At 39.6% G+C, this 27,907-nt stretch overlaps 2 protein-coding genes across 4 annotated transcripts; both read right to left on the bottom strand.

Moving 5' to 3' along the window:
- Positions 1–10,014: 10,014 nt before the first annotated feature.
- Positions 10,015–18,382, bottom strand: LOC125004409. The gene is made up of 6 exons (XM_047578981.1): positions 17,990–18,382; positions 16,898–17,227; positions 16,046–16,117; positions 15,713–15,811; positions 15,448–15,488; positions 10,015–11,464 (listed from the first exon to the last, which is right to left on the bottom strand). The coding sequence occupies exons 1-6, from the start codon at positions 18,027–18,029 to the stop codon at positions 11,348–11,350; spliced, it is 699 nt and encodes a 232-aa protein (XP_047434937.1). The 5' UTR covers positions 18,030–18,382; the 3' UTR covers positions 10,015–11,347.
- Positions 18,383–20,281: 1,899 nt separating this feature from the next.
- LOC125003872 (polymeric immunoglobulin receptor-like) lies at positions 20,282–27,888 on the bottom strand. 3 transcript variants are annotated; one of them, XM_047578123.1, is made up of 7 exons: positions 27,607–27,884; positions 26,726–27,070; positions 25,586–25,930; positions 23,141–23,227; positions 22,535–22,621; positions 21,889–22,052; positions 20,282–21,098 (listed from the first exon to the last, which is right to left on the bottom strand). In XM_047578123.1, the coding sequence occupies exons 1-7, from the start codon at positions 27,644–27,646 to the stop codon at positions 21,042–21,044; spliced, it is 1,125 nt and encodes a 374-aa protein (XP_047434079.1). In that variant the 5' UTR covers positions 27,647–27,884; the 3' UTR covers positions 20,282–21,041. The 3 variants fall into 3 exon arrangements, with proteins under 3 accessions (XP_047434079.1, XP_047434072.1, XP_047434084.1); XM_047578116.1 differs by having other exon boundaries at positions 26,726–27,073; XM_047578128.1 differs by lacking the exon at positions 23,141–23,227 and having other exon boundaries at positions 26,726–27,073; positions 27,607–27,888.
- Between the last annotated feature and the right edge of the window lie 19 nt (positions 27,889–27,907).

A 27,907-nucleotide genomic window follows, 5' to 3' on the forward strand; every position in this document is an offset into this window, starting at 1 on the left:
CCCTCAATCAAAGTTCAACCAATGTTGTAAGAGAAAGAGATGGATTTTCTGGATACAACCATTTTCAAGGATAGTAGCTTCACAGAGACAGGACATCTGGACACGCAAGTCTTTTTCAAGCCCACAGATTCTCATGCACTTCTGCATCAGAGCAGCTTCCATCCAAAGCAAATGTGTTTAAGGGGATAGCATCAGCCTAGAGCCAGTCCATCTTCAGGCTCAACTGTGGCTAATGCATCAGCTGAGGGAAAGACTGTCACCATACAGTATACATTCAATTTCTGCATATAAGAAGAATTACACCCAAAGGGAAATTAATATAGTCAAAGTACCTCATTAATATTTGTGTATATGTATGCATGTTTTTCATCTTCGGTCCATCTCCATCCTCTACAGAGCTCTGCCTCGCACCCCCATCCTCTGTGCCCACTGTCCCTTGTGCTGTACACTGTTGCATCTGCAAAGTCGTTCTGTTAAGAACTGTTGTTCTTACACTGTAAATTATTTTTGCACATTGCTGTTGCAGTTTTTTGAAACCAAAAATAATAAAACAAAAAATATAATGTTTGTGCATTTTAACTGATTCAGGGAAGTTTTGACTGTGCCTGCTGTCGAGTTGCAACGTCATTACAGCTGAAATAACAGCATGTAGTAGGTGTGTGCATAATCAATAATCAGCTGGCAGAATTAGGGGGCCGCAAAAACAAATTTTTTAGGGTCCCATGGAGGCTTGAGGCATGATTAGCTGATACAATCTTTAAAAGGAAAATGTGGGTTTTGTCTGAACTGTGGTCTATTTAGTCACAGTGGAGGGCATGTTGGTCCATTTGGGCTATTCTGGTGATGCACTGTCAAACAGAGACAGAAAGGATTTTTTTTCTTATCACATTTAAAAATAGTAATAGCTATTTTCCCCTGAGGAGGAGCATTAGGGCACACTTGCTGCTTTGTCAGTTCAGTGTCTCTGTTACTTGATATACTGACTTCAGATTTGCTTTGGTGACTGTTAGTTTTGTTTTGATTGGTCCGCCTGCTGCAGTAATTCTTCTTGGCTATGGCTCAGTAGGTAGAGCGGATTGTCCATGAACCGAAGGGTTAGCGGTTTGATCCCCTGAGTGTGCCATATGCCGAAGTGTCCTTGAGCAAGATACTGAACCCACAAGTGGCTCCCAGTGCAACTGGCGCTGGTGTGTGAATGTGTGTGTGCTTGTGTGAGCGAATGGGTGGATGTGTCTCTGACTGTAAAAGTGCTTTGAGTACCTTTGAGTAGGTAGAAAAGCGCTATATAAGAGCAAGACCATTCTTTACAGCAGGTGGTATTCATCATCTTTTATCATAGCCAGTTGATCATCCACTTTTCATTAGATCATTTCCTTTCAAACACATAACTATTCATTTATTCCCCTTATTTTTGTCCCTGTGCCACAGCAATCATTGACCCTGCATTCCACACCCTCATCCTTGTCTACTGCCACTGACCTACTTTTTTCTTCATATTTCCTACATGAAAATAGTAATATACTCCACAACTTCATTTCCTAGGATCCTACAATAAAATGTCAAGTACTAAGTCTGTTGTGACTAGTTCTTCATCTACTTATAACTAGTTGGTAACTACTAGTTGGACTATTTTTCACCACTCTAACTTTCATTTTTCATTTTTCCATGCCTCTCTTTTTTCCATCTGTCTGTTGGCTTCTGCTTATCCTGGTCCAGGATGCCAGGGCAGCAGCTTCCGCAGGTCCAGACGGCCCAGCCACTTCCACTCTACTGTGTGTAGTTTACCAGAGTCAGACCACCTAGCCCGTGGCAGGATTTCTAAACAAGAATTACAGAGTCACTGGAGTCTTGCTTAAAAGTTGTATTTGCAGCAAGGAGCCAATACATGCACTATATCAAACACAGAATCAACAGACAATAGTAAGGTTTCATTCACTCATATACATAAACATAGCTCCCAAATTGGATACAGTTACAGAGAGACAGTTTTATGTGAAATTAACTAATATAGCAAAGGAGTTTTAGTGCAGCTATGCCTGTGCCTTATCTGTGGGAGGTTTCCTCTCCTGGCGTATCTGTGACTTCAAAGTCTAGTTTTTGATCAAACATAAAAAATACATCATACATGTCAAGCAGTTTAACATTCTATTCTTCCAGAGTTGCCCAGAGTGAGCAGGTGTTAGGTGAAAAAGCAAATCACCACCCTTGCAATGAGGATCTTGAAGTCAGCGTCTCTTTACTCCAGCAGTGCACAGAATCTCACACAACACAAGGTTATGGGAGAGGAGCTCCCCGAAGGAGAGGAGCTCTGAACACTCCTTGAACCGATTGATTCTCTACAGAGGCATTTATTTATGAATTAATACAACCTCTTTATTAAACCTACTATTTTTCTATCAGTGGGTATGGGAATAGTCACAAGTCCCCAACTTCAAGTCCTCCATAGAGTCTTGTCTTGCTCAAGGACACTTCGGCATATATGGCACATTACTAGGATCAAACCCCTAACCCTTCAATTCATAGACAACCCACTCTACCTACTGAGGCACAGCTGCACCAAATGCTTCAGGACTTCTGTGCTAGACACTGGTTGTGCGTTCAGATATCATGTTCACGCTCAAGTTGCTCATAAGTGTACCTTGTACCAGAACACTGCTGGCCAAATGTTGATGATAGACTCTGTGGTGATTTGGTGATCCAGCCTCCAGAAGAGCTTAACATGCATGCTTGGATGTTTGTGGTACGGAATCGGACATTGCCATGTTCAAATCCTCCATTGCAGAAGTGGCTACAAGGATGAGTGGCTCATTGGTGCTAGTCCTGTCTGCAACCAAGCTGAAGAAGGATGCCTTTCGGCCCTGGTTAGCCAAAGGGGTCTTCAGAAGCAGCAGTCTCCAGAATGACGATAGCTTTAATATTTGCTTGTATAAAAACTCAGGTGTGGGAGGAGTTCTGGGAGGTTGAGGAGAAGATCTTTTGGCTGGCCTCATGAAAACTCTGGCTACCTGTACCACAAAATCAGGATCGCAAAGTAGGGTTTAGCTCTGCTGGGATCAACTGGAGAAAGGAACTGCTGATCCAGAGAGTCTCTGCTTGTTTGCTTGTGTATTTGGTTTCTCTTCTAAACTTTAACCTCTGAACACTCCATTTTCACATTATGTACATTCCATTAAAGTTCATTTTGTGTGTACTCAACCTTCCCATCAGCTGTGTTTGTCTGCTCAAGTTTAACCCCATAATAGACTTACTGTGTTTGAAGGTAAAAAGTTCACCTCTGTGGAGTCACATTATAAAATGATTTAATAAAACACTGTGTGTTGAAAACATATTTTTATTAGTTTGAGCTGAAAAGCTGAAATCTTAATCCCTTTAACACCAAGAAAAAAGGCAGTTTTCACTCCATTGGGTGAGTTAAAAGAACAATCAGTGATTTTTTTTTTTTTTTTTTAACAAACCCAGTAGTTTTAAAAACGTTGAGCTCTACCAAATGGTTGAGATGTCAGGTAATGGTTTAAATATGGAAGACCATGCAAATACCAGAAACAATAAATTAATTCAAGTCAAATAAAAATATTTATGTATATATATATATATATATATATATATATATAATATATATATATATATATATATATATATATATGTCTATATATATATATATATACACAGAAAATTTCTGGGGCATTGGATACAATTTATTTCTTCTTGAAATTTGTACTTGTGTGCAACACCACTAAATTGTATGTTGCAGTGTAAATGTAATTACATTGTAGTTGCATTGAATTGTACTATAACATTTTAGGTTACAGTCATTTTTACATTCAAAACAATACCAAAGACAAACAAAATATTTGTAATGAGCATTCTCAATACATTTTCCATTTACTCAACACACCTCATCTGTGATCTTACGCCCATCTGCACTCTTTTTCAGAGGCTTTTTCTGAGCTCTCTAAAAACATTTCCGAACATTGCATTGCAGTGCATTGGATTCACTCTACCTCTAAACGAGCCCGATTTGTATGCAAACATAGGAAAATGTGGCATTTCTGACATTTCCACCATGACCTCTTTGGTCAAAGGTAGCATTGCTGTCCCTCTTCACAGTGTGAAAGCGTGTCCCACATTGTCATAGCGCACATCTGGTTGTGGTGGCTGTTGTATGGCTGACGTCTGTGGTGGTTGTGAGCTGAATGGTGGTCGACCGGCACTGGGTGCTTGTTTATTGGCCTGGTTCAAACTGTGGCCGACTGCCAGGCGGAACCGCTTGAGAGACATCGGTCCTCAAGCGGATTTCTGGTTCAGGAGGCCACTGTCCCTTTTGTAGACCAGCCAGGAAATTGTGATGCACAGATCAAGGATGTATACAGACAGGGGAACATACCATCTCCTTGATTTGGTACAGGTGTACAGGTATGTCAGAGAGATCAATTCCCCACATATACTCAGTGTAGGCAGGGATGAGTGATGGGCATATGATGTTGATCTTTGTGCTGGACACTATGCTCCATCTTACTATCGAAAGGGCGTGATCACAGATCACACCTGCTCTTCATCAGGCCTTTGTCTGCCATCAAGGTGGCTCCACCAGTATGCTCTGGTCGTACAGTGCTGATGACACACAGGGAGGTATCTAGGTTTTGGACCAAGTTGAAACTTGTCAAGATGAGACACAGCCTGGTAGAATAACCAAATAACTTTTCATTTTCATAACAAAAAAGTACATTTTAGTTGCACTAGCTTAATTTTCTTACCATCAAGCAACAAATCAACCATTTGGAAAAACATGTTTTAAAAGATGATTAAATATTTAAATTCTTTTTTTTTTCTTTTTCTTTTTTTTTTTTTTTTGTGGAATCATGCAATATAATTCTGTTAAGTGACACGTTTAACACTATGATATGACAAAAAACTATTCCTACCTCTCAAGATTTTCCCCAAAACAGTCAATATGTCAAGCCAGATTTTCATGTTTCTGACGTCCTTGGCGGAGGTGGGTTGAAGAAGCATACTATGTAAAAACAGCGCCCTATAGTTGAACTTTTTATAACATACCATAACTCTACTGAGTGCTGGAGATGGCTCAACCAGGTTGATTCAAGTTAGGATTCCCTCTATTTGTGATATTGTGTCCCAACATATGATCAACCATTTGGTTGAGTGGGCAGTTAAAGAGTTTACTGTAACAATAATTTAACTAATGAACTTAACGGTAGAATAAAATGTCACACAATTTTATCATATTTTTTGTACACTTAAAAGATATGAGACTTTATGTCCTGTATATACATGGATGCACTTGCCCACACATCATCACTACTGAAAACAATGTGTTACTTAAGAAACCTCGATGTGTCATATAATGTATAACACATGTAAACATTATGGTGAGTAATTTTATATGTGTGGCCATTTAGGAAATAATTCATATTTGCTCTCGCACTTACTGTCATACTCTCTTACAAACACTACTATATCACGCACACATACTATCAAACTCTCTCACAAATATTACTATGGTCACAATTACTAAAACAGGAAGTTAGTAAAACAGAAAACAGTATAAAGCCTCATTCCTTGATTGGTGCACAGCTCTACTGCTAGCTAAATTGAAGCTGTGTAGGAGAACTGAAATCAAGAAGGCAGCTTTATAAGTACTTTTTTTAATGTTCTTTTTCAAAGCAGCTTTTTGTTAGCAGTAAATGGTAATGAGGAGAGTTTTAGGATTTTGTTCACTAGTGCAATTAGGTGCCTTCAGCACATTGGAAGGGAAACTGACAGAGGTGGATATGACAGCATGATTTTGGATCGATTATTCTTTGAGCTTAATAGATATTAGGGCTGGGCATATCAATCTAAATATCGATAGTATCGATACCAAGGCCAGCATCGGTATCGGATCGATACTAGCGTGCTGAGATCAATATTTTTGTTAAAGTTTTTCGGCTTTTTCTCCATCCTCATCTCTAGTGAAAGGTGGATATGGACAGAGTTTGATACTCAAATCCTAGCATCACAGCAGCATCTCACAGCTGGAACTGATGCCATTATTGAAATGCATCGGTATTCGGAAGAGAAGACAACTACACGGGATGCAGACTCACTTCTGTGGTGGAAAATGAATGAACCAACATTTCCCTCTCTGTGCGGTTTTTATATTTATTATAACATTGTTGCTTTTGTTTACTTATTTGCTCAACTGACTACTGTTACTGACTTTATTTTCCATTGTTGTTGTGTTGTTTACATTGTTATATTTGTATTTTTGGTACATTGTTTATTTTTCTTATGTTGCACTAATGACTGTTTTTCTAAAACAAACGTATGCAGTTTTGTCAAAAATACAAACTATTTTGAGTTACGTTAATTCAAAAACCGTGTACTTTAACAGATCGCTGAAGATACACTCGGTTCTGAAGGGCTAAAAAAGGCTAGAACAAGGCGCTCATGAATAGTAGTAAATTCAGTTGTTATAGGAAATAATAGCTTTTCCTTTAAAAAATCATATAAAATAGAGTGTGCATACAGTGGGTGTAAAAAAAAAAGGTGTGTGTGGTTGGTACTACATAAGAGAACTACTCTGCATTGCTTTGGAGTCACTGGGTCACATAGCTTAGGAGGTATTGAAAAAAAAGACACCGTTCCTTATTTTGAATATCTGTGGAATATCCGAATATCCAATATCAAACCAACTTCACCTCGGTGTAATACAGACACACACAATATCAGCCTGTCCTCTATTTTGTCTTTCATGCTGGGATGCACACACGCTCTCTCACCTGACGGCTAAAACAATTGTATGCAGCAAATGGGGTAAAATTATTCATTGATCATGACATTTCAAGAAAGGCATAGGTATCGGCGATACTAGCCACGTATTTACTTGGTATCGGATCAACACTAAAATCCCCAGTATTCGCCACTGATTGTTTATAAACTATGGAGAAACCCATCGTGACGTCACCCATTGGATTCTGAATCTCAAAAATGAAGCCCAGAGTGGGTGGAGCCTGCGGTCGCCATGTTGGATGAGCTTTACTCCACCCACACTTGGATACTCCAGATAATGATATGGGGGTCGTGTTGGAGCGGAGCTAAAGCAGCCTGAACGAACTTGCCTACCCAGCTCTGTGCTACTGGGTTAGCTCAGGCTACCGAGCTAGGATAATTGCTATCCGAGGTGCTAGCAGCCGGCTAACACGGTCGCCTCGCTCCCGATTTGATGCCATTTGTCCCGACTAAAATATAATATATAAACACACTTATGAATTAGAAGTCAATGTCTTTAATGAAAAAAATAGAGTTCTGTCACAAGTTATGGGTCACATTTCACATCTGGGCAATAATAAAAATCGGTGATGTAGTGATGACTTTCAAAGTGTTCTCTGCCCAGATGAGAAATCCTGATAGTCCAGTTCTTCATCTCATGTAGGACATCTGGATCACCTGAATTTTACGCAGACAAATAGACATGTAAAATAATATTGGTAAAGAATGTGTATGTGTATGAAATATTATTACGAATATTCACATTCTGGTTCCTCAGTCTTAATTTACATTACTAAGGAGGCCCTAAAGGGTCATACAAACACATTTTATTCCATCCGTTTTCTCGTAATAACAATTTAGTTTTTCCTCCGTTATGTCGTGATAACGACATAATTTTCATCCATTTGCTCGTGATAAGGAGATAATTTCCCCCCGTTCTTCTCTCCTTTCACCCAGGAGAAACTGGTCACAAATGACCATCCCATAAGTCACCCACGTTTAGCTTCTAAATGATAAATGATGACGATAGATATTACTTTTCATGGTGCTTATTTTCTAACATGACCTAACGTTATGTTCCTACTTAACGTGGTGGATAAATATTTCCGAAACAGACATACTTTATTTAAAACTATTATTAATTATTATTTACGTTCTGATTTAGCGGTTTGTTGGATAGCCTCCCATTAGCCTGGTTAACAAACTCTCTGGAAGGCTAGCCTAACGCTAATTTATTAACTGGCTAATCAGAAAGTTAACTTCAGCTAGCGGACTGGCTATATTGGGCACTGACACCGACCATAAAAATAATTCTCCAAATTCACTTACCGGATGATCTTGTAGGAGGTGCAGCAAAGCAGACAGCTATTTTTATTTAAAATGATCAAAAATGGACCAAGTGCATTATAATATTAATTCAAGCAAGCTGACAGCAACAGTATTAATATTTAATTCAGTGATGTGCTTTTGCTTGACTGTCCTATCATTTTTGCTCTTCAGTCATCGAAATAAAGAGAAAGGCAGACATTATGTCCTATTTCATCCCCCAGCCCAAACCTATAAGCAGCAATGATAGTGGACTAGATGATCCAGATGAAGGCACAAACAGGAAATGAAGAGAGACAGCTGCAACTAGAGAGGGATCCAGAGGAGTTAGGTGAAGAGGTCAGCAATGAAAGTGATGGAACAGAGTAGGAAAAAAGGACAGATGAGAGTCGGGGAGAAGAACAAATGCAGACTGAGAGACAGGCAGAGAATAGTGCTTCCTCATCTACATGCACTGAACCATCAGGTTAGTGATGCTAAAACATTTGCTTGTTTGGACAAAAACAGTATGTTCATGTAGACATGTTTAGTCTTATGATTTTTTTTTTTTGTATTAATCAGATTCTCCAATGTCATATAAAAATCCTATTGGTGTTCCGTTATTGCTCTAGTATATCTGTTGACATGTTTTGTCTTTCTCCAGATATCAGCCAATGTCGGCAAGAAGCACCAGCACAGCCAAAGTAGAAACTGTTTCCAAGGACCTTGATGGGGGACAGGAGAGGAAGCTCTAAAGTAGCCTGGTATGACATTCGATCCTTGGCTGGAGTATCCCAAAATGCTGGACTCATCGTATTGTTATGCCTGCAGACATTTCAGCCCTTCTAACAGCCAAGAGACAGTTTTTGATTCACCAGAGGGATTCAGAAAGTGGAAAAAGGCAACGTACAAAGAGGGAGGATTTGCAGTCCATTTGAAGTCTGAGCACCAGTTTTCAGTTTACAAAAGTTACACATTATTATGTTGTTGTTTTTCTGTCAATGTATTAGTTTACTACCCAATAAAATAATTTAAATTGTAAACACTGTTACTAGTCTTATTTATCCCTTGTCTGAATGAAGCATGTGGCTTTTTTTCCTGGGTTGTACGTGCCCCTCTAACACAAAAGCCGGCCCCAACCCAGCCCCCCATTAAAAGTGGTCTAGAACGGCCACTGGTCATTGGTCAACATATTCTTGAACGTCTTTGCTGCTGGCTGCTGCTACTACACTTCTTCTTGTTCTTCTTCTTTTTCTTCTTCTTCTCCTTATTTGGCGGGTACGGCCAGACCACAAGTTGGCATTCAACTTGAAGGTGCACTGCTGCCACGTACCATACTGGAGTATGAAATAGTAGATTAGCAGGTGGAAAAAAAACAGATGATGACTGCGTGGTGGGTGGTCAGCCGCTGGCCGTACCGGCCATTCTGTGATTCTCCAATTCACACAGATGGCCAATCCGCCCCTGGCAATACACCAATACACAAGGCTTGTGTCTAAATTTTTAAGTTTAAATTAAAATTCTAGGTGAAAGTATGCCTGAGCAGTAGACCTTTGAAAAACTTTTTTGCGTTTTTTTTTTCCCGCTCGTCCAATTTATTTTCAATGGGAAATTTTTCGCAATTCATATTTCGTAAAGAAAAGTAAGACCAAACCGATCCCGATCAAGCCACATATTTTGATATATAACTCGAGTTAAGGGATGAAAAAAGGGAGGAAGATGAAAAATAAAAATAAGATGAAACACACGGTATAACAATAGGGCCTCAGCTTGCTGCTGTAGGGGCTAAGCCTCGGGTGTTGCCCCATAGCCCTAATTATTTCCTCATTATTTCGGTCACTCATAATTTTATGTCACTTTGTAAATAGATGTGAAATCGCAGGCAATACTCAACTATATGATGGCATGATGTGATTTTACAGAGCTCTGGTTGTGCATATATGGCAACTATTTATATCCTTTATTTAAACAGGTAAAAAAAAAACTCATTGAGATTAAAACCTCTTTTTCAAGAGTGACCTGGCCAAGACAGCATCAGAGAAAAAAGAACGATTTCAGCAAAACACATAAAACACAAATAAAATACAGACACACACGACATAAAAACAAGAGAGGGATTACATGGTTACACAATGCAGTCACAGGATCCAATTGAACGTATTTCCCTGTCTTTTACAATTGTATTAAATTCCCCCAGAGATACAAGATGTGTCAATTTCAGGTCCTTCTGCACATCATTACAGGTGGATGGGGCAGAAAATTTAAAAGCCTTTTTGCCCAGATCAGTTCTGACTCTTGGGACCTGCATTTGTATGATGTCCTGAGAGCGTAGGCCACATTGGCTGAGATTTCTACACATGTAAAGACACAAATATGTAGGCAGAAGCCCAAGAATAGACTTATAAATAAAAATCAGCCAATGAGAGAGTCTACGAGCAAAGATGGACGACGTGTGAGTGCATATAAGGAAGTCTCCATAGTCCAGCAAAATGTTGTGATCAAATGTATTGTGACGTGCCATTAAAAACAAGCTTTATTTCTAAAAAAAGAAGCCCAGTTTCAGTTTCTGCGTAGAAACCAGTTCATCAAAGTGCAATTTAAAGGAAAGATTCTCATCAATCAGAATACCTAGGTATTTATAAGATGTGACCATTTGAAGTTCAACCCCATTAATAGTTGACAACCTAGGAAAGTGAGATGGAAGTTGGTTGCCATTTGAAAATAGCATGGTCTTTGATTTATCTGCATTCAACACTAGAAGTGACTGCAGGAACTCAAGGGATTTTAATGTTAAAGAAGATGAACAATAAATTTCTGTATCATCAGCATAAAAATGGGACACGGCATCAGACAAATTATCACAAAGATTATTCACATAAATTGTGAACAACAGTGGCCCTAATACGGAACCTTTAGAACAGGGAAGAAAGAGGAAAAAGACCCAGCGGCCTGGACACATTGTGTTCTATCTGATAAATAATTAGAGAACCAGTTTACAGCCTGCTTAGATATGCCGATATTGTGGAGTCTATCTGCCAGGATGACATGGTCGACTGTGTCGAATGCCTTTGACAAGTCTGTAAAGTCTACAAACCATGCAAAAACCATTGATAATATGTAATAGAGAAACAATCTTCAGGTGTTTTTTTTACTTGACAGTCTTCCTGCATTTCCTGCTGTCTGACTACAAAACATAGACTTTAAGACGTTAACGTAGATTTGGCAGAATATAAATCTAGCAGTTTTTTATGATGAAATAAATATGTAACTAATGTCATATGTGCTTTGTGATTGTACAGTAGATCTGGTCCTGGTCTCTGCTGGCTGGACTGAGGCTCTGGTAGAGGGAGTCTTCATGTCTGGGGACTGAACAGTCTTCATAAGATCCAACCTTAAAATAAAAGTCAACAACTTCAGTGTTCAGTTCAATCTCCTGCAAGCACTGCCCTCTAGTGGTGACATTTGCAAAGCTAAAAACAATTGTGTAAATGGATTTGCAATCACTGAGATCAGATGAAGTTATGGAACAGGCTTTACACACCAGTGTGGTGTGGACAGTGAATTATTTCATGGGCATTCCCATGGTAGAAGTGAATGATAATGTGAAATACCAGAATTCCATTCATTACAAGGTTGTCAATTAGTGAAAACATATTTGTAAAAACACAAATATAAACGAGGTAAAACCAGAACAAAAGAAATGCTTCCTATTGTGGATAAGTAAAACATTTTCAAGATGCACATTGGTGTATGCATATTGGTGTATGATTTTAACTAATACAATGCATTAGCCACTTTTAATAAAGGCTTTTTAAATTTTGGACTGCCTTGGTCACCTTTTTGTTTTTGTTTTTTTGTTTGTTTGTTTTTGTTTTTTTGCCACAAATATAAATGAACTAAAAAAGCTGGTAAGAAATGAATTTCAGAAGAAACTTAAGAAAAGACACAACTGAATGAGCTTTGTGTAAGAGCAAGAGATCTCTGTGTCAAAAGAACAAATATAAATATACAATCTGTTCTGTTCAGTTCTAAGGCATAAAGCCATTTCATGTATTCATTTACTGTCCTGAATATACAACACATAATGCATATATTTAATAATAAAATTTATATCCAGACCAAGTCGTGGGTTTGGTGAGAATTGAGGAGGGACTTGTGGAAATGTTTTTCTGACATAACTGTCAAGGTTCTTGTCTAAACATGCTGCTATACATGCAATATTCATACTGGTCACTTTAAATATCCTTGATTTTTTTTTTATTTTAACTTGTTATTCTATTTTATATTTCCTATTCTATATTTATATTATTTATATATCTCAGGTCTGTACATTTATACCAAGAGCTGCTGAACAGAATTTCGTTGTGCCTTGCATAATGACAATAAAGATTCTTGATTCTTGATTCTTGAAGGTTCCATGTCTATCTGTGTCATGTTGTTCTGTCAAGGTTCCATGTCTGTCCATGTCATGTTGTGTTTCCTGTTTTATTTTGTTAAGTTGCTGGGTTTCGTGTTTTGTTTCTCCTTGTCTCGTGATTGTTTATTGGTCTCACCAGTGTTGATTTTCAGTTTGCTTAATGTTGAGGGGAAGGTCTTCTTCAGTGTTGTGGCACAGAGGCTGTCTAGGTACTTGGAGGAAATGGCTTGATTGACACTTTGGCGCAAAAGGCTGGAATCCCCGGGCTTTTCTGGGTGCCTAGAGCACACCAGTATGATTTAGCACCAAATCCAGTTATCAAAGCGAGAAAAGAGAGACCTGCATGCGGTATTTCTAGACCTGGCTAATGCGTTCAGTTCCTCACAGTTTGTTATGGGAAGCTTTTGATTTTTTTTAGAGTTCCAGGCAGTATCAAAGGCCTAGTCAAAGCATACTTTGCAGATATACAGCTCTGCTTTACAACAGCAGAACATACTACAGCATGGCAGCAGCTGAAGGTAGCCATCATGGCAGGGTGTACAATCTCTCCACTAGCCTTTACAATGGCAATGGAGGTGATTATTAGGGCCTCAAAATGGGTGGTAGGTGGAGAAAAGCTGCATGGAGGGCTTTGTCTCCCCCCAATTAGGGCCTACATGGATGACATGACGACTGTGACGTCTACTGCTCCATGTACTAGCAGACTGCTGGATAAGTTAAAAAGAACTTGCAGTGAGCTAGGATGAAGGTGAAGCCGAGCAAGTCTAGGAGTATCTCAGTTGTTAAAGGAAAGGTAGTAGATAAGAAATATAAATGAGGAGGTGATTCCCACAGTGATAGAGAAGCCAGTGAAGAGTCTGGGAAGGGGGTATGACGCAAGTCTCAGCGATGTAGCACAGTTTGATATGATCCAAGGCATTTCAAGCATAGACCGGTCAGGGCTCCCAGGAAAGCTGAGAATATGGTGCATGCAATTTGGGTTATTGCCACGACTAATGTGGCCACTGACAGTGTATGAGGTCCCTCTGACAAAGCTTGAGAAGCTTGAAAGGATAATTAATTCATCAATTAGGAGATGGCTTGGTGGCTTGGTGTCGAACGCAGCCTTGTATGGGAAAGGCACACTGGAGCTCCCAGTAACTAGTCTAACAGAGGAGTTTAAGTGTGCTAAGGCTAGACTGGAGATGACTCTTACTCAGTCAAAAGATCCAGTAGTCAGGGAGACAGCCCCCACGGTCAAAACAGGGAGGAATTGGAACCCAAGAGATGCGGTTCAGGAGGCGCAGGCTGCCCTCAGGCTCAGGGATATCATATGGCATGTGCAGCAAGGGCGTGGTGGCCTGGGACTGTGTGCAGGGAAACCTCTGTGGAGCAAGGCGTCCGCAGCGGAAAAGGAAGATGGTAATGGAGGAAATTCATAGGCAAGAGGAAATAATGAGATGCACGAAGGCAGTGTCGCAGGCTAAGCAAGGACAGTGAGTGAACTGGGAGAGAAAAGGAGAAGGTGTCGTGGAGAGAGCTGTGGAGCATGGAGGCTAGTAGGATTAGATTTATGATAGGGGCAGTTTATAATGTGATGCCATCTCCCCAGAACCTAAACCAGTGGCTAGGGGAGGATGCTGCCTGCCCACTTTGTTCTTGTGCATGTACGCTCAGCCACATTTTGTCAGGTTGTAGGGTTAGTCTCTCCCAAGGTACACCTTGTGCATGCCACAACCAGCAATCGAAGCAAATTCCTCACCTGCTAGAAAGGAGAATAAGCATATTATGTTTGTTCCGGAGGGAGATAAGGCCAGATCAGCGAGGCGCAGGCTTAATATAGGGCAGCTAAGTGTGGGCAGAGCCTGGGAGCTGAGGCCCGACCTAGATGGCGCCCTGAGCGTACCACAACAGATAGCCGTGACCATTAAAAGACCGGACGTGCTGTTGTGGTCTGAGAAAGAAAGGATAGTGTATTTTGTGGAGTAGACTGTCCCGTGGGAAGACAGAGTTGAAGAGGCGAATGAGCACAAGAGAGATATGCGGATTTGGCATCGGAAGTGGAGCAGCGAGGCTGGAGCGCCCGTGTGCGCCCAGTGGAGGTCGGCTGCCATGGATTTGAGGCGAAATCCGCCATTGCTCTCATGTGAGAGTTGGGCATTCGCAGAAACGAACAGAGGGTCGCTGTGAAGAATATGTCCTTGGCAGCGGAGCGAGCCAGCCAGTGGTTGTGGCTACGGAGGAAGCACGCTAGCTGGGGAGCATGCTAAAGGTAAGGCTAGCTATGTGCTACCATTAGGTAGCAGTTGTAGTTAAGTTAATCTTATCTGTCGATTGAAAGGCTAGGCTAATTCTCTCGTTTCTGACATAGGCAGAAGGATGAGATGTCCTGGTCTGAGTGTAGTTGCATTCCCATCATGTCTATTACCTACTGCTGGTGTCTAGGCTAATTAGCTGGTGTTTTTTATTTCTGTGGCTAGGCTAATTGTATCTGTGTTTCTTGTTTTTTTTTTTTTTTTTTTTTTTTTTTATATGACATTATGTGTGACTCTCCTTGTTGCCAAACCTCTTGGTTGACTTAAATATTCAGGCACACCGAATAAATCAATATTAGAAACTAGTTCAAATTGGGTCCAACTCTACCAGCAGTGAATGTCCAAAATGTTAGACACTAGTTTTCTACATTTTGGAAATTTCTGCTTTTGTTGCAATGTTTTATTGCTACAATCACACTAACCTCCACAGAGTGGTCACACCTTTCAACCCACAAAGATCTGTGTAACTCTGCTTTTCGTCATGTCAAATGGATTATCGTGAGTATTTTAGAATTTACATACAGTCTATCACAGGGCTAACAAAGAGAGATAGACAGCCATTCACATTCACGCCTATGACCAGACACAGGGAGAACATTAAAAATGCACCTAGAAAGGCCCCAAAAAATTTTTTAAAAAAAGAGAGTTAAATGGAAATCTCACCTTCCCGTTTTGGTCCTCCAAGTTTACTCCTGTGTTCAAACCTGAGGAACACATAATAAAAGTATGAGGCAAAGCCAATAATATATAATAGGTTCTGGCAACAAACTGTCTTTACTTTTTCTGTGGAAAGCTAAAGACAAATAAAAATGTAGTATGACGGCGACCTAGTTTCAGATTTGGTTGGCAATACCTATTCTGTCATCTTCATTTACCTCAGTCAAGCTGCTCCATGAATGTTGAATACATTTGAGCCAAGAATACTCACCATCAACGTTCCTCCGTGTCTTTTTTTTGTAGATGAGAAGCAGAACAGCCGCTAAGAGGACCACCAAGGAGACACTTAAAACTAGCGGCAGGAAGTAATCTGTGTGAGACATATAGAGAGTAAATATAAATCATGAAAATTAATATTGAAATATACTGTATGCAGTATATATGTAGTATGCAGTAGTAGTTATTACTTAAAATCATACCTTGTATCTTATGTCAAACTGGATGAGTATCACATGACCATGTATTTAACAAAAGAATTCCCTAACTTCAGTGTAAAACACAAACATAGCTCTGCAGCTTTGAACCTGCATGAAGTATCCTGTACCTGCAGCCTGTGTGGTGCTTTCACCAAGAGATTCAGGCGACACAGAGCCAGTAGATGCGGTGGTGGTTGGAGCTGTTAACAACAAAAAGATGTTACACCCAAAGGGCGGTGAACCAGCTGTGATATGAAGAAACTCTGCAGGGACAAGTGTTTGTCAACCTGCTTGCTAAGTCATCCTAAAACAAATCAAGTTAGTGTTTTGATTACAGTTGGTTATGCTGCCCCCAAGAGGCTTCATGTTCCTATTACTGTCTTCACCTTCAGTGGATCAGATTAGAGACCTGTGAATTGTTTTCCTTGTCGTGTATGTGCTTCTGAATCATTGCCTGTGTTTAAATACCTATTGCCTTGTCTTTGCAGAAAATTGTGCAACTGACGTAAATGTTTCCATGAAGGCACTTCAGTTTAAAAGAATCAGTTCAAGTGATGATGACGCATTCATGAAACAGTGAAAATGATAAATCACTCACTATGTCACCTATAAACCAGTTATTATGGTCGCAAACTTACCACTGTAGTGACTACACTCAGGTACAGTTAACAAATTAAGTGACAACTTTTAAGTGACAACTCTGTTTTCTACATTTTATCTCACCTGGCACTTCCTTCGAGATTTTATCATTTCAGTGGCTGTAGAACAGTTAGTTTGCTATCAGGACAAAATCTGTTGGCACGTTCTGGCTCCGTTGAAGCTTCATTTATTCTTTTGTTTTAAAAAGAGCTTGTATTTCTGTCTGTTTGCGTTTTTATTGCAAATGTCTATATTTTTCAATGTTAAAAATCACACACAGTCAAAATGACAGCATAAACAAACAATAAGTTGACCCTGTTAGAATATAGATAGAAACTTACCAGCTTTGACAGTAAGATCAATCTCCTGCTGATTGCTTGCAAACCAATTGCTCATATAACACGTGTACCGTCCTGCATCAGACCGGATAAGCTGTTTGATGGTTATAAAAACAGCACACGACTGACTTGTTCCTTGGTGTTCGATACTGTATCTGCCTTTGTGAACAGTGTCGGTTGTTGTTTCAATGAGAACGTTTTCATCTCTTTCGCATGTTGTTTTACAGAAGACCACCTTTCCTGTGCACAATGAAAAGTGACATCTCACTGTAATGCCTCGTCCTTCGACTCCTGTAAAAGGTTCCACTGCTGCATTGAGTCCACACAGTTCAGCTGACGAGAGAAGACATATAATGGTAAGAAAAAGAGAGACAGAGAGACTTTGCAGCAAAGATTAACAAAACGTTGTGTGTGCAGGTCTGCATCAGAAGAAAATAAATCGATTTAAATGAAAATATGTTCAGCATACACACCAAACACAGTAACTATCATGAATAAATTAAACACACACACACACACACACACACACACATACATATATACCGATCAGTCACAACAACAACTCACAGGTGGAGTAAATAATACTGACCAGTGTGACAATTCAGTGTTCTGATGGGAAACTTTTGGACCTGGCATTGGTGTGGATGTCACTAAGACATGTAGCACCCACCTAGACCAGACACCCCTCAGCCTCACACAGGCACACACACAAAAATGGGCCATACCACAGAAGGTGTTTGATAACGACAGGGCCATGGTTCTGTCTGACTGCAGCTGGCAGACTGACAAACAGGTCCTGGCTAACCAACCGGACATGGTGGTGGTGGACAAAGAGCAGAAGAAGGTGGCAGTGAAAGACATGACGATACCAGCTGATGCCAACAACCGAAAGAAGGAATACGAAAGTTTGAGAAGTGCTAAGGGTGGGCTAAAGGCTCAGTCCACCTGAATATAATATACTGTTAAAACTGGTAAAACAGTGCAACACAACAAAGCAGAACAAATAAGTAGCCATTATCTTAGATCAAATTCCTTCTGACTTTTGATCAGAAAACAACCTCTCAAAGGAGCTTATGTCAGGTCAGCAGTCCTCACCTGATATGAAGCCGAAGAACAAAACATGCAGGACATTCATTATGAGAGATCACTTAACTGCTGGACTAGCAACTCAAACCTTTCCCTCTGTCTACTTGCATGACCTGTGAGGAAGCTGAGGTTATTCTTCTACAGTTTGAAATTTCCTTCCTGTGTTCTCTCTCTCTCTATCTCTCTCTTTCTCTCTCTATCTCTCTCTCTTCCCTCTGCCCTCTTTCGTCTGTGACTGTCCACATTTAAAAAAAAAAAAAATCTTGTTTCAGGAAATGTGTCGTTTACAGGAGGTTAAATCTAAAGTTGACAAAACCAGTCTGAATTTAGCCTCTCTTGAGAACACTGTGTCTTAAACCTTGGCCTGAATCAGAAACTGAGAGAAAATAGGATAAAGATCAACATCAGGTATTAAACTTCAAATAAGCACAAAGTGAAAATTGTTCTTAAAGTCTTAGAACCTTGATGACGCTCTTATACAATAATAATGACAATAATAATAATGTCTTCAAATAGGGTCGTGTTTACTGTGCTAAGGAGAAGACTCTGTATGAATGCTATTCTCTTGTGGTATTCAGCCTCATAAGTGGAAAATCAACTCAGAGTTCACAAGTTGTAACTTATTTGCTGGCCTATATAGAAATGGTGGATGTCAATGGTAACTTGTAATTTAGTTGTGTGGAGTCTTCTTTTGTCATATCCTAATATGTGTGAAGCAAGTTTCCTACAGTACTGGCTTCACCAATTACAGCTGCTGTTGCATTATAATTACTGTGAACTGTTTGACAATAACAATTGTAACAATTGCAAAATCTGAAGGAGAACTTGTTACAGATATCTCGAAGTTCCCCAAGAAAGCCCCGCATTCTTCTGTGGTAGAAGAGAAAATAAGAAACTCAGAGTGGCAGAGGCATCACTGAATGTAAAGACGCAACACCAGAAAAAGGATTTATGGTTGTCAACATCACACACCTGATCAAGTCAGGCTCATAATCTTACTGCTGTGTTTTCAGCAGATCTTTAACACTTTGAGATGTTACCACCAAGACTGTTCGTGTTGTATCACATCATCATGTAAATAAATGTTAGATTTATGTGAGCCAATATATCACCATGCGGATGAAAAAGAGGAAGTCATTAGCAGTCTTAACTGTTGTTTCTGTTTCAGTTCTTGTAGCCATTGTTGTGAGTTTGGTTAACAATGTCGTGCCTCTGTGTTTCAAGACAACCAGGTGCATTATGCTGAAATAATTTCCTCAAATTCATGGGACAAATGTCCTTATGCCAAAACTTAGCATATCCTCCTCTAATGCATCATAAAATGATGGGGTGATGACATCACATATCCAAGAGGTCGAACGTCAGCTTCATTACACTTTAACAGCAAAAAGCACTTTAAATAAAATCCTACAATTTTTAGTATAAATTATATGAGTCTGGACGAACATGGACACAAACTACAACTTGACTGCTTTCTCAAGGAACACAAATGTGAGGTGGTAATTCTTGTTTTGATTTGATTGAAAACACTGTTCATGACTAATTATTATTAATATTGTCTAGGGTCCAGGGTTGAATAGGTTCGCAAAAAAGTTTTTACTAATTCTTCGCCTTTTACTGACTAGACTTGACACAGATGGATAAAGCTGTACACTTTTTATCTGACTGGACTGGTGGTTTCTCACACATATCATCCGCAATTATGTGTCATCTGCCATAATATAAGGAAACAACAGAACGTGACAAACTGGAAGCAAGTTAGACTTGATTAAACTTGAATACAGTGACCTGAATAACACAGGATGATTAGCAGACAAGTCAACAATGTTTCAGCTTAAACAAACCTTCCTCAGGGTTAACGCTGATGCCTCCCAGCGAGAAGGTCCAGGTTGAGTCCAGCTTGGGCTTTTCTGGGTAGAGTTTACATGTTCTCCCTGTGTCTATGTGGGTTTTCTCCGGGTACTCCGGTTTCCTCCCACCTCCAAAGACATGATCGTTAGTCTAATTGGTGACTCTAGATTGACCCTTGGTGTGAGTGTGAGTGCCAATGGTTGTTTGTCTCTGTGTTAGCCATGTGATGGTGACCTGTCCAGTGTACCCCCTGGGATAGGCTCCAGTGACCCCCCGTGACCCTAGTGAGGATTAAGTGGTAGTAGAAGAGCAGGTTAACATTGAAATGTCAATGTGGGATAGATTCTTCAGTCTGATTAAAATACTTATTTTTAGAGATTCCAGCTTTTTATATCTGATCTGATAAAAGAAAACCCTTTCTCTCACCTTTATTGACAAGGGGGAGTCATGTTTTCTGGTGCGGCCCTCATTTATTCAGTAGTATATGCAAAGTTTCATACAGTTGTTTACAAAAACAAAACTTTTTAAAAGCAAAAAAAAATAAAAAATCCGCATTAATAATCATATGCAATTCATTTTTTCCTCTATTGGTCCCAAATACATCAACTTAAAAACAGACAACCTATTATGTATTGTATAAAACACATGTGCAGCTACATCCACAACGAATCTACAACAGAGTATCTATATTTCTAAATATTTAAAAAGTAAGAAAATTAGATATGTATTTAATCCCAACAACAGTCTCCAATAACATTTGAAATATGGCTTTCCTCTGATTCTCTGAATATGGTAAAGAGACTGCTCTCATTTCTCTGATGTATTAAAGCTTAGGAAAGCAACAAAATAGACAGGTATATATGTGAACACTGAATGTACGCTGTTAGACCGCTGATCGGTTATGTATCGCCACAGCAAGAATTGTGCGGCTTTGGGCGCCCCTTTTGGACACGTTTGGAAAATAGAGCAGTTTGCATATTTGGATCAGTCGAGATCTAATGAATACTTGCTAAGCTGCCACAGTGTGTGAGTTTATTCAGGTATGCGCAGTGAGAAACAATCTGGTTTGGGGCTATGAGATGATAAAGGGCAAAATGGGAAGCGCTGTATATACATCTATATATATATAAAAGTATTACTTTTAGTTTCCTGTCTTTGTGAACACAGTGTAGGTTGGGTCCTGGTCAGTAGTCTCTGAATTGAGGCTGTGTTAGATGGAGTCTTCTTGTTTGTAGGCTGGGGTCAAGTTCTCATATGTGTCAGATATCTGAAAATAAACCATGAACAACATCAGTTCCGAAAACCAACAGAAGTCGGGGTAACACAACATCTCATCTTCTGCTGCCGCTTAATCGTCACTAGGGTCGCGGGGGTTTCTGGAGCCTATCCCAGCTCGCATCGGGCGAGAGGCGGGGTACACCCTGGACAGATCGCTAGCCTTTAGCAGGGCTGACACCGAGACACACAACAACTCACACTCACACCTAGGGTCAATTCAGAGTCACCAATTAGCCTAACAAGCATGTCTTTGGAAGTGGGAGGAAAGCGGGGTACCCGGAGAAAACCCACACACAGGGAGAACATGCAAACTCCACCCAGAAAGGCCCGAGCTGGGCTCGAACCCTCCTCGCTGTCAGGCATCAGCGCTAACCACCAAGCCGGAGGGGGAGCTCATATTTGCATAAAGAAAGAGTAGATCACACTAGATAAACACCAGAGGAGAGGGAAAAGATTGACGTCACAGTTGTTCATCAGAGGAGCACACAGTAATGTTACATTACAGCTGATGTTACCACTTGAACATTTTGTTCACATGACTTCCCATGAACTCCCACACACAGGGAGTTCCATTTGAAGGCGTCAACCATATTTTATTTGCAAGTACAGCCTCTATACAACAGAATAAATAAAGAAAAAACTAAATAACATTTGAATATTGAATTGATTGAATATTCACTTCAATAAATCAACAGATGTGCACTGTCTGAAGTTTTAAGTTGCACATTCAATGTTTCTACTGAACGTAGAGGTTTAGACACCATGCAGCGAAGACTTACCGTCATATACATGTTGTCTAGAGTTATTCTGGTGCTCAAACTAGAGTTCCTCTTTCTCTTCCAAATGTAAAGAAGAAGCAAGGAAACAGCCACCAAGAAAGCAGAAGTCATACATATGACCACAGGCAGCATATAAACTGGATGGTGAACTTCATGAGAGAATGCTGAAAATCAAGGAAAAAATAAGAGAGGGTTAAAAGCTGCTAAACGCCTTTATTTAAGGAAGACAAAACTACTAGAACTATGATCTCAAGTGTACACATACAGCAGAAACATTGTTTACTTCCCTTGACACCTCCAATGAACGTAAGAAAATCCAATTTCAGTCAATCATACTGTATGTATTGCTTCTTCAATAAAATCTAATGAGTTTCACAAATTACATAGTCCCTAATAAAAGTAATAAACAAAAACAAAACATATTCTCAATATATATTTTAATCTGTTTAATTGTCCAACTGTATTGATTTGAGTGGAAACAGAACATTTTTTCTTAGGGAGGTGTTGCTAGGTGTAATTTTAATGTTAATTTTAATGTGTAATTTTAAAATTACTCATAGTCTCTGAAAACACAAAGAAATTATTGTTAAAGATGAGGTTGAGCAGAAAGCTGCAATACAAACACCACACCACACATCACCTGTACCTGAAAGCTGGTCCGTGGTTTTAGGGAAAACTGTGGCTGATGTTGTAAAAGGTTGGTGAGTCAAGCTGGGTTTGGAAGTGGTTGAAGCTGTGAAAACACATATTTATTCCAAACTTAAATGGAGACAGCTGATGAGAGAAATTTCTGTAGCAGATATCACAACAAATTATTACCAAACATTCATTAAAATAGTAAATTCCCTTTTGTTGACTTTACAAATAGTATAGTCGTGGCATCCACTGAAATCATATAAACTCTAATATTAATTTATATTTTTTATTATATATACTGTATAGCATGTCGGATGTGAACATTTTTGAAGGCATGAACCCCATAGAGGCAGAGGAGTTGTGCACAGACATATTAAATGTGGACTATGAAGTAGTAGATAAGTGTCTTTGAGTAAATGGATGATGACTGCTTTCTTTTACTTAAACAAAGTCAGAGTGCTGCAGTATGATGAATATGTCAGTTCAAATGAGTCAGTGCCACACTAACACACACACACACACAGACACACAAAAAAATATTAGCCTTTGTTAAAGATGCGATTGAAGAGAAAGATGTTAATTAGCTGCAAGACAAACACTACACCAGGACCTGTACCTGAAAGCTGGTCTGTGGCTTTAAGGGAAACTGTGGCTGGTGTTGTAAATGGTTGGTGAGTCCAGCTGGGCTTGGAAGTGGTTGAAGCTGTGAAAACACATTTTAATTCCATACTGAAATGGAGAGAAATGAGCTTCTGCATTGGATATCACAACAAATTATTAACAGAAAATTCCCTTTTGCTGATTTTACAAAAACATTTTATGAATTTATATAAAGCCGTGGCATCTGTGGAATTCATATTACTCATTCACATTTTTATGATAAATATTCCTGGATGCCTCAACCCACAGAACCCTTTTGTGTTTGTAAGCATGGTGACATTGGGTGGGGCTTAGCTGGAGGCAAAACTATTTCAAGGAATATGTTAGCGTGCGTTACGTTAGAGTTCTTTATCTGAATATGTAATCACTTGCCTGGACTGAGTGTGTTACTTGAAAAAGTTTACATTAATAGAAGGGACCAAATCTGCCGACAAGTATGTAACAACACAACTGACGCAGGGCTGACAGGATTACCTTCTGTGCAACTGCCAGACATTTGATAGAGAAACCAAACGTATAGACTAAAGACAAAATGAGGACATATACATATTTACATGCCTATAATTATGTCATGAACAAGACCTAACTTACAGAGATTTAACAGATTACTGTTTTGTTGTGTGAGTTCAACCTACTTAGTGGCTAACACACATGTCAGACTAGGGTTTTTTTGATGCAAGCATTTCCTTGTTCTGTTTAACCACAAGTTTCTTTGATCTTTTTGACTAAAGTTTGGAGCGCCTCCAATTTTGGCACGCTGCAAGACAGCAAGATGACATTTTGATAACAGTATAATTAAATATTAGATCTCTCTCTTTTAGTAAATGGATTTATAACTAATCATCAGATTAATCTAATTTCTTTAACCAAAACATGGCTGAAGCAGTCAGTTCAAATGAGTGGTAGCAAATTTCCACTGTTTTAGTCATTAGTCCTAAATCTTCAACTCATTTGAAGGCCTTACTCTCACATCCACGTTAAGAGTTTTTCTTTTTCTTAAGGATGAGATTAGCAGAGATATGTCTCTGCTAGATGAAGCTACAGCAGGTATGGAAACATTCTGTAAGCTAAGGATGCTTTCAAAAACATTTTAATATAATAATTGTTTATTTTGATCAATTTACAAAATACGAAATGAGCGAACAAAAGAAAAATTTAAATCACATCAATGTTTGGTGTTACTACCCTTTGCCTTCAAACCAGCATCAATCCTTATAGGTACACTAGCACAAAGTCAGGGATGTAGGATGGTAGACGCAGTGGTTGGGCCAAGGAAACTTGGTGCAGCAGATGAAAAACACATCAACATTATTTCCCTTCCGAACTGGAAGATGTCCAGCAGAGCCATCAGCTCAGAACTGGCAGAAACCCATGGGACCCAAGTACACCCATCTACTGTCTGGAGAAGTCTCAAAATCCGAACCTCTGACATGGAAACAAGGCCAACAGACTCAACTATGTACGAAAACATAGGAACTGGAGTCAGAAAAATGGCAGCAGATGCTCTGGATGGATGAGTTAAAATATGAAATATTTGGTTATAGCAGAAGGCAGTTTGTTCATTGAAGGGCTGGAGAGTGTTATAATAATAAGTGTCTGCAGGCAACAGTGAATCATGGTGGAGGTCACTTGTAAGTTTGGGTCTACATTTCTGGAAATGGAGTTGGGGGTTTGGTCAGGATTAATGGTGTCCTCAATGCTGAGAAATACAGGCAGATAGGTGGCCGAAGTGAGGCCTGCGATCCCTGCTGAACTTCAGAAGAAGTGCCGCGGTTGCCAGGCTGGAGTCTGTATTCACGGGGAGCGTGAGGTATATGGTGGCAGAATGGATGGACTGTGTGCACTTGATGGGACCCAGAGGGAGTGTGCCATGAGAAGGGCTTTGCATGCCTGGTTCATACCAACCACGGTACGTCTGTGTACTCTATGGGTTGACACACTCAGCGGACAAGGAAACACCATGCGATGACACGATCCATGCAACTGTTGCTATGCAACTGGCTAGACAACCACATCATCTTGGCCACTGTTTTTGCCAACTACTTGCTAATTCAGTAAATTTGTTTATTTTGCTAGATGATAATTTTAATCTAATCTTAGCACTGATCTTAACATCATATAGCGTGTCTGAGATTACATGAAGAGACTTGAGGAAGATTTGAGGAATTTGAGGAAGATTTGAGGAAGCCTATATCCACAGAAGATCTGTAGTTAGTTCTCCAAAGATGTTTGGAACAAGTGTACTTAGCTGAATTGATTCTGTCGTGAAGGCAAAAATCTGGCAGAAAATATCTATTAACACATTCATAGTTTACAGCATTTTTTCACACCTGCCTACATGTTTTTGTACAGTACTGTATATACACACACACAGATGGATGTCTTGGCTTGTCACACTCACCATCTATGAGACTGATCTCAAAATCCCTGAAGGAATCTGGAGACAAAGGTGTGCCTAAACCACACCTGTATCTTCCTGCGTCGGACGCGGTCAGCTGTGTGATGGTCACAAACAGAGCTACAGAATTTTGCCCAGATCCTTCTTCATATTCACTGATGTATCTGCCACTCTGAGCTCTGACATCGGTTGTCTCAATGAGAATGTCTCCTTCTTGACACTTTCTCTTACAGAAGAACTTTGCACTTTTAGACATACTGAAGTGACAAAACACTCTCAGATCTTTTCCTTCAGAACCCCTGTGGATGGCTATTTCTTCTTTGACATGGCTGGAGCTTGTATTCTGCACTGAAAAGATACACAATTAATAATGAAGATTTGCAGTCTAGTTAAGAATCATTCTTCATAGAAATGCATTAACACGATTCCAAGAAGCCCCCTGGAAACTGACCATTTTCACCATGTTTGACATTATGGAGGAGAAAAGACTACAGTAACTTCCTTCTGTCAGTGAGCTTCTGGTGGGGGTCTCAGACTTCTTTTCTTTATAATTATATGTTCATTTGCCCCAGCGATCATCGTCAAATGCATTCTGAAGAAACTGCTTGGATGAGTGTTGAAACCTTTTCAAGAACCTATGCAAATTAAGATGTCCTTGGCTCACCATTTTTTGAATAGGTTCCTCTTTCGCCTTTTGTTTTATCTATTCTATTTTATTTTTGTCACCCTGAAGTGAAACCTAGCTCCATGCTTTTTGTTGCAGTGATTTGTTCACATGACTGCATGGATCTCAGGGACAATTGGCTTGTATCATAGTGTCACAGGCCACCAGATGTTATATAATTATAATTATTATTATTGTATTTTCCACCTTTCACACCAACCTACTCTGCTGGATGCCAGAACAGAATGTAGCATAAATGTAGAAACACAATTACATTACAGAATATAAACATCTATCTAAATTTCAGGACTGGATTAAAAAAAAAAAAAAAAAAAATCTTCCTCAGTTTGTAATAATGGTCCTATGATTAAAAAGAAAGTATTTGGATTTTGATGGTATCATAGTTTTGTACCACAGGAAGAGCTCAATGACAATACATATCATTAGACATATATATCAGCTTTTATAAAGAAACTCACCATCAATGACTTTGACATCAAAGTCCACATATCTATTTGGAGTCAAAGGACTGCCCATACCACACCTGTACCGTCCTGAGTCAGATTTGGTCAGTTGCATGATGGACACAGTCAGAAATGCTTTTCCTGTTGTTCTGTGTTCGTATTTGAGGCTGTATTTGTCGCTCCCACTGCTGTTTTGGTTTGTTTCAATCAGGATGTCTCCATCTTTACATTCTCTCCTACAGAAGAATTTTGTGCTTCCAGAGGGGGACATGTAGCATATAACAGATGAAGTTTTTCCTTCAGTCCCAGAAAACACATTTATGTTTGCACTGACGAGCCCAGTGTCTCCACCCCAGAGTGCTGCTGAAGAGATAAATAGTGAAAACTGTTGATGAGAGTTTCCTTCATTGTGGCAAGCCACTGATTAATTGATCAGTGATCCACTCCAGCTCGTCATTTAAATAGGCTAGCGCAACGGTTCTCAAAATGGGTTCCCCAAGCCTCAGTTTGGGGGTCCGCAAAATAATTAGTAATAAATAATAAATAAGTTATGTCATAAAAAAAGGGCATAATTACATGTAGCTGTGCCAATAAAACAAACATATTAAACCAATTATTCCCTCCTGCATTAGCTTTGGGTCAATAAAAAGTCTGATATGATTGTGACACCACGTAAATCTGTCACACGTCTCTCTCCTGTATCTGTCGCTTAACTCATGAGGTACTTGCCACACAGCTCCCATGCTGCTAAGTATTTCTTGCTTGCAACAATGGACAAATAATATATATCCAAATTATCCAAAATAATATAGACTTAACTGTAGGGGATCTCAATCAAATCAGTAAATACACACAATGCAGTATGAACCGCAGGATTTAACTGGAAATATCCTCACCTGAGAGAAAGCAGAAGAGCAGAATGTGGTGGATATTCATTCTGTATTTGATCCAGATGGAGAATCACTCAACTGTCCACTTCACTCGCTCCGGTCAGACAGAGAGGATGCTGTTTCAGTTCGAAATTTACAGCCTCAGCCTTCTTGTCTTCCTCTTTCTCTTGGTGCTATGAGACTGTGTGGTGCCCAACTAAACCACAATATGTTGATGATTATTTTATTCTGGGAGCAATATGACTAGAGATCATATTGAATCATTAACAAAAGCAGCAATGTATTGAAGTGCATTGTCCAGCTGTAA

Source organism: Mugil cephalus, chromosome 1 (assembly GCF_022458985.1).
Source record: "Mugil cephalus isolate CIBA_MC_2020 chromosome 1, CIBA_Mcephalus_1.1, whole genome shotgun sequence".
Classification (NCBI taxonomy): domain Eukaryota; kingdom Metazoa; phylum Chordata; class Actinopteri; order Mugiliformes; family Mugilidae; genus Mugil; species Mugil cephalus.

Coding starts and splice junctions, on each gene's coding strand:
- LOC125004409 (XM_047578981.1), bottom strand. CDS start 18,029: ATGAATGTCCTGCATGTTTTGTTCTTCGGCTTCATATCAG. Junction 16,118..16,897: donor TGATCTTACTGTCAAAGCTG/GTAAGTTTCTAT, acceptor TGTTGTTAACAG/CTCCAACCACCACCGCATCT. Junction 11,465..15,447: donor TGGAGGACCAAAACGGGAAG/GTGAGATTTCCA, acceptor TTTTATTTTAAG/GTTGGATCTTATGAAGACTG.
- LOC125003872 (XM_047578116.1), bottom strand. CDS start 27,646: ATGAATATCCACCACATTCTGCTCTTCTGCTTTCTCTCAG. Junction 27,074..27,606: donor GCTCTTCTGCTTTCTCTCAG/GTGAGGATATTT, acceptor TTATCTCTTCAG/CAGCACTCTGGGGTGGAGAC. Junction 25,931..26,725: donor TGATGTCAAAGTCATTGATG/GTGAGTTTCTTT, acceptor GTATCTTTTCAG/TGCAGAATACAAGCTCCAGC.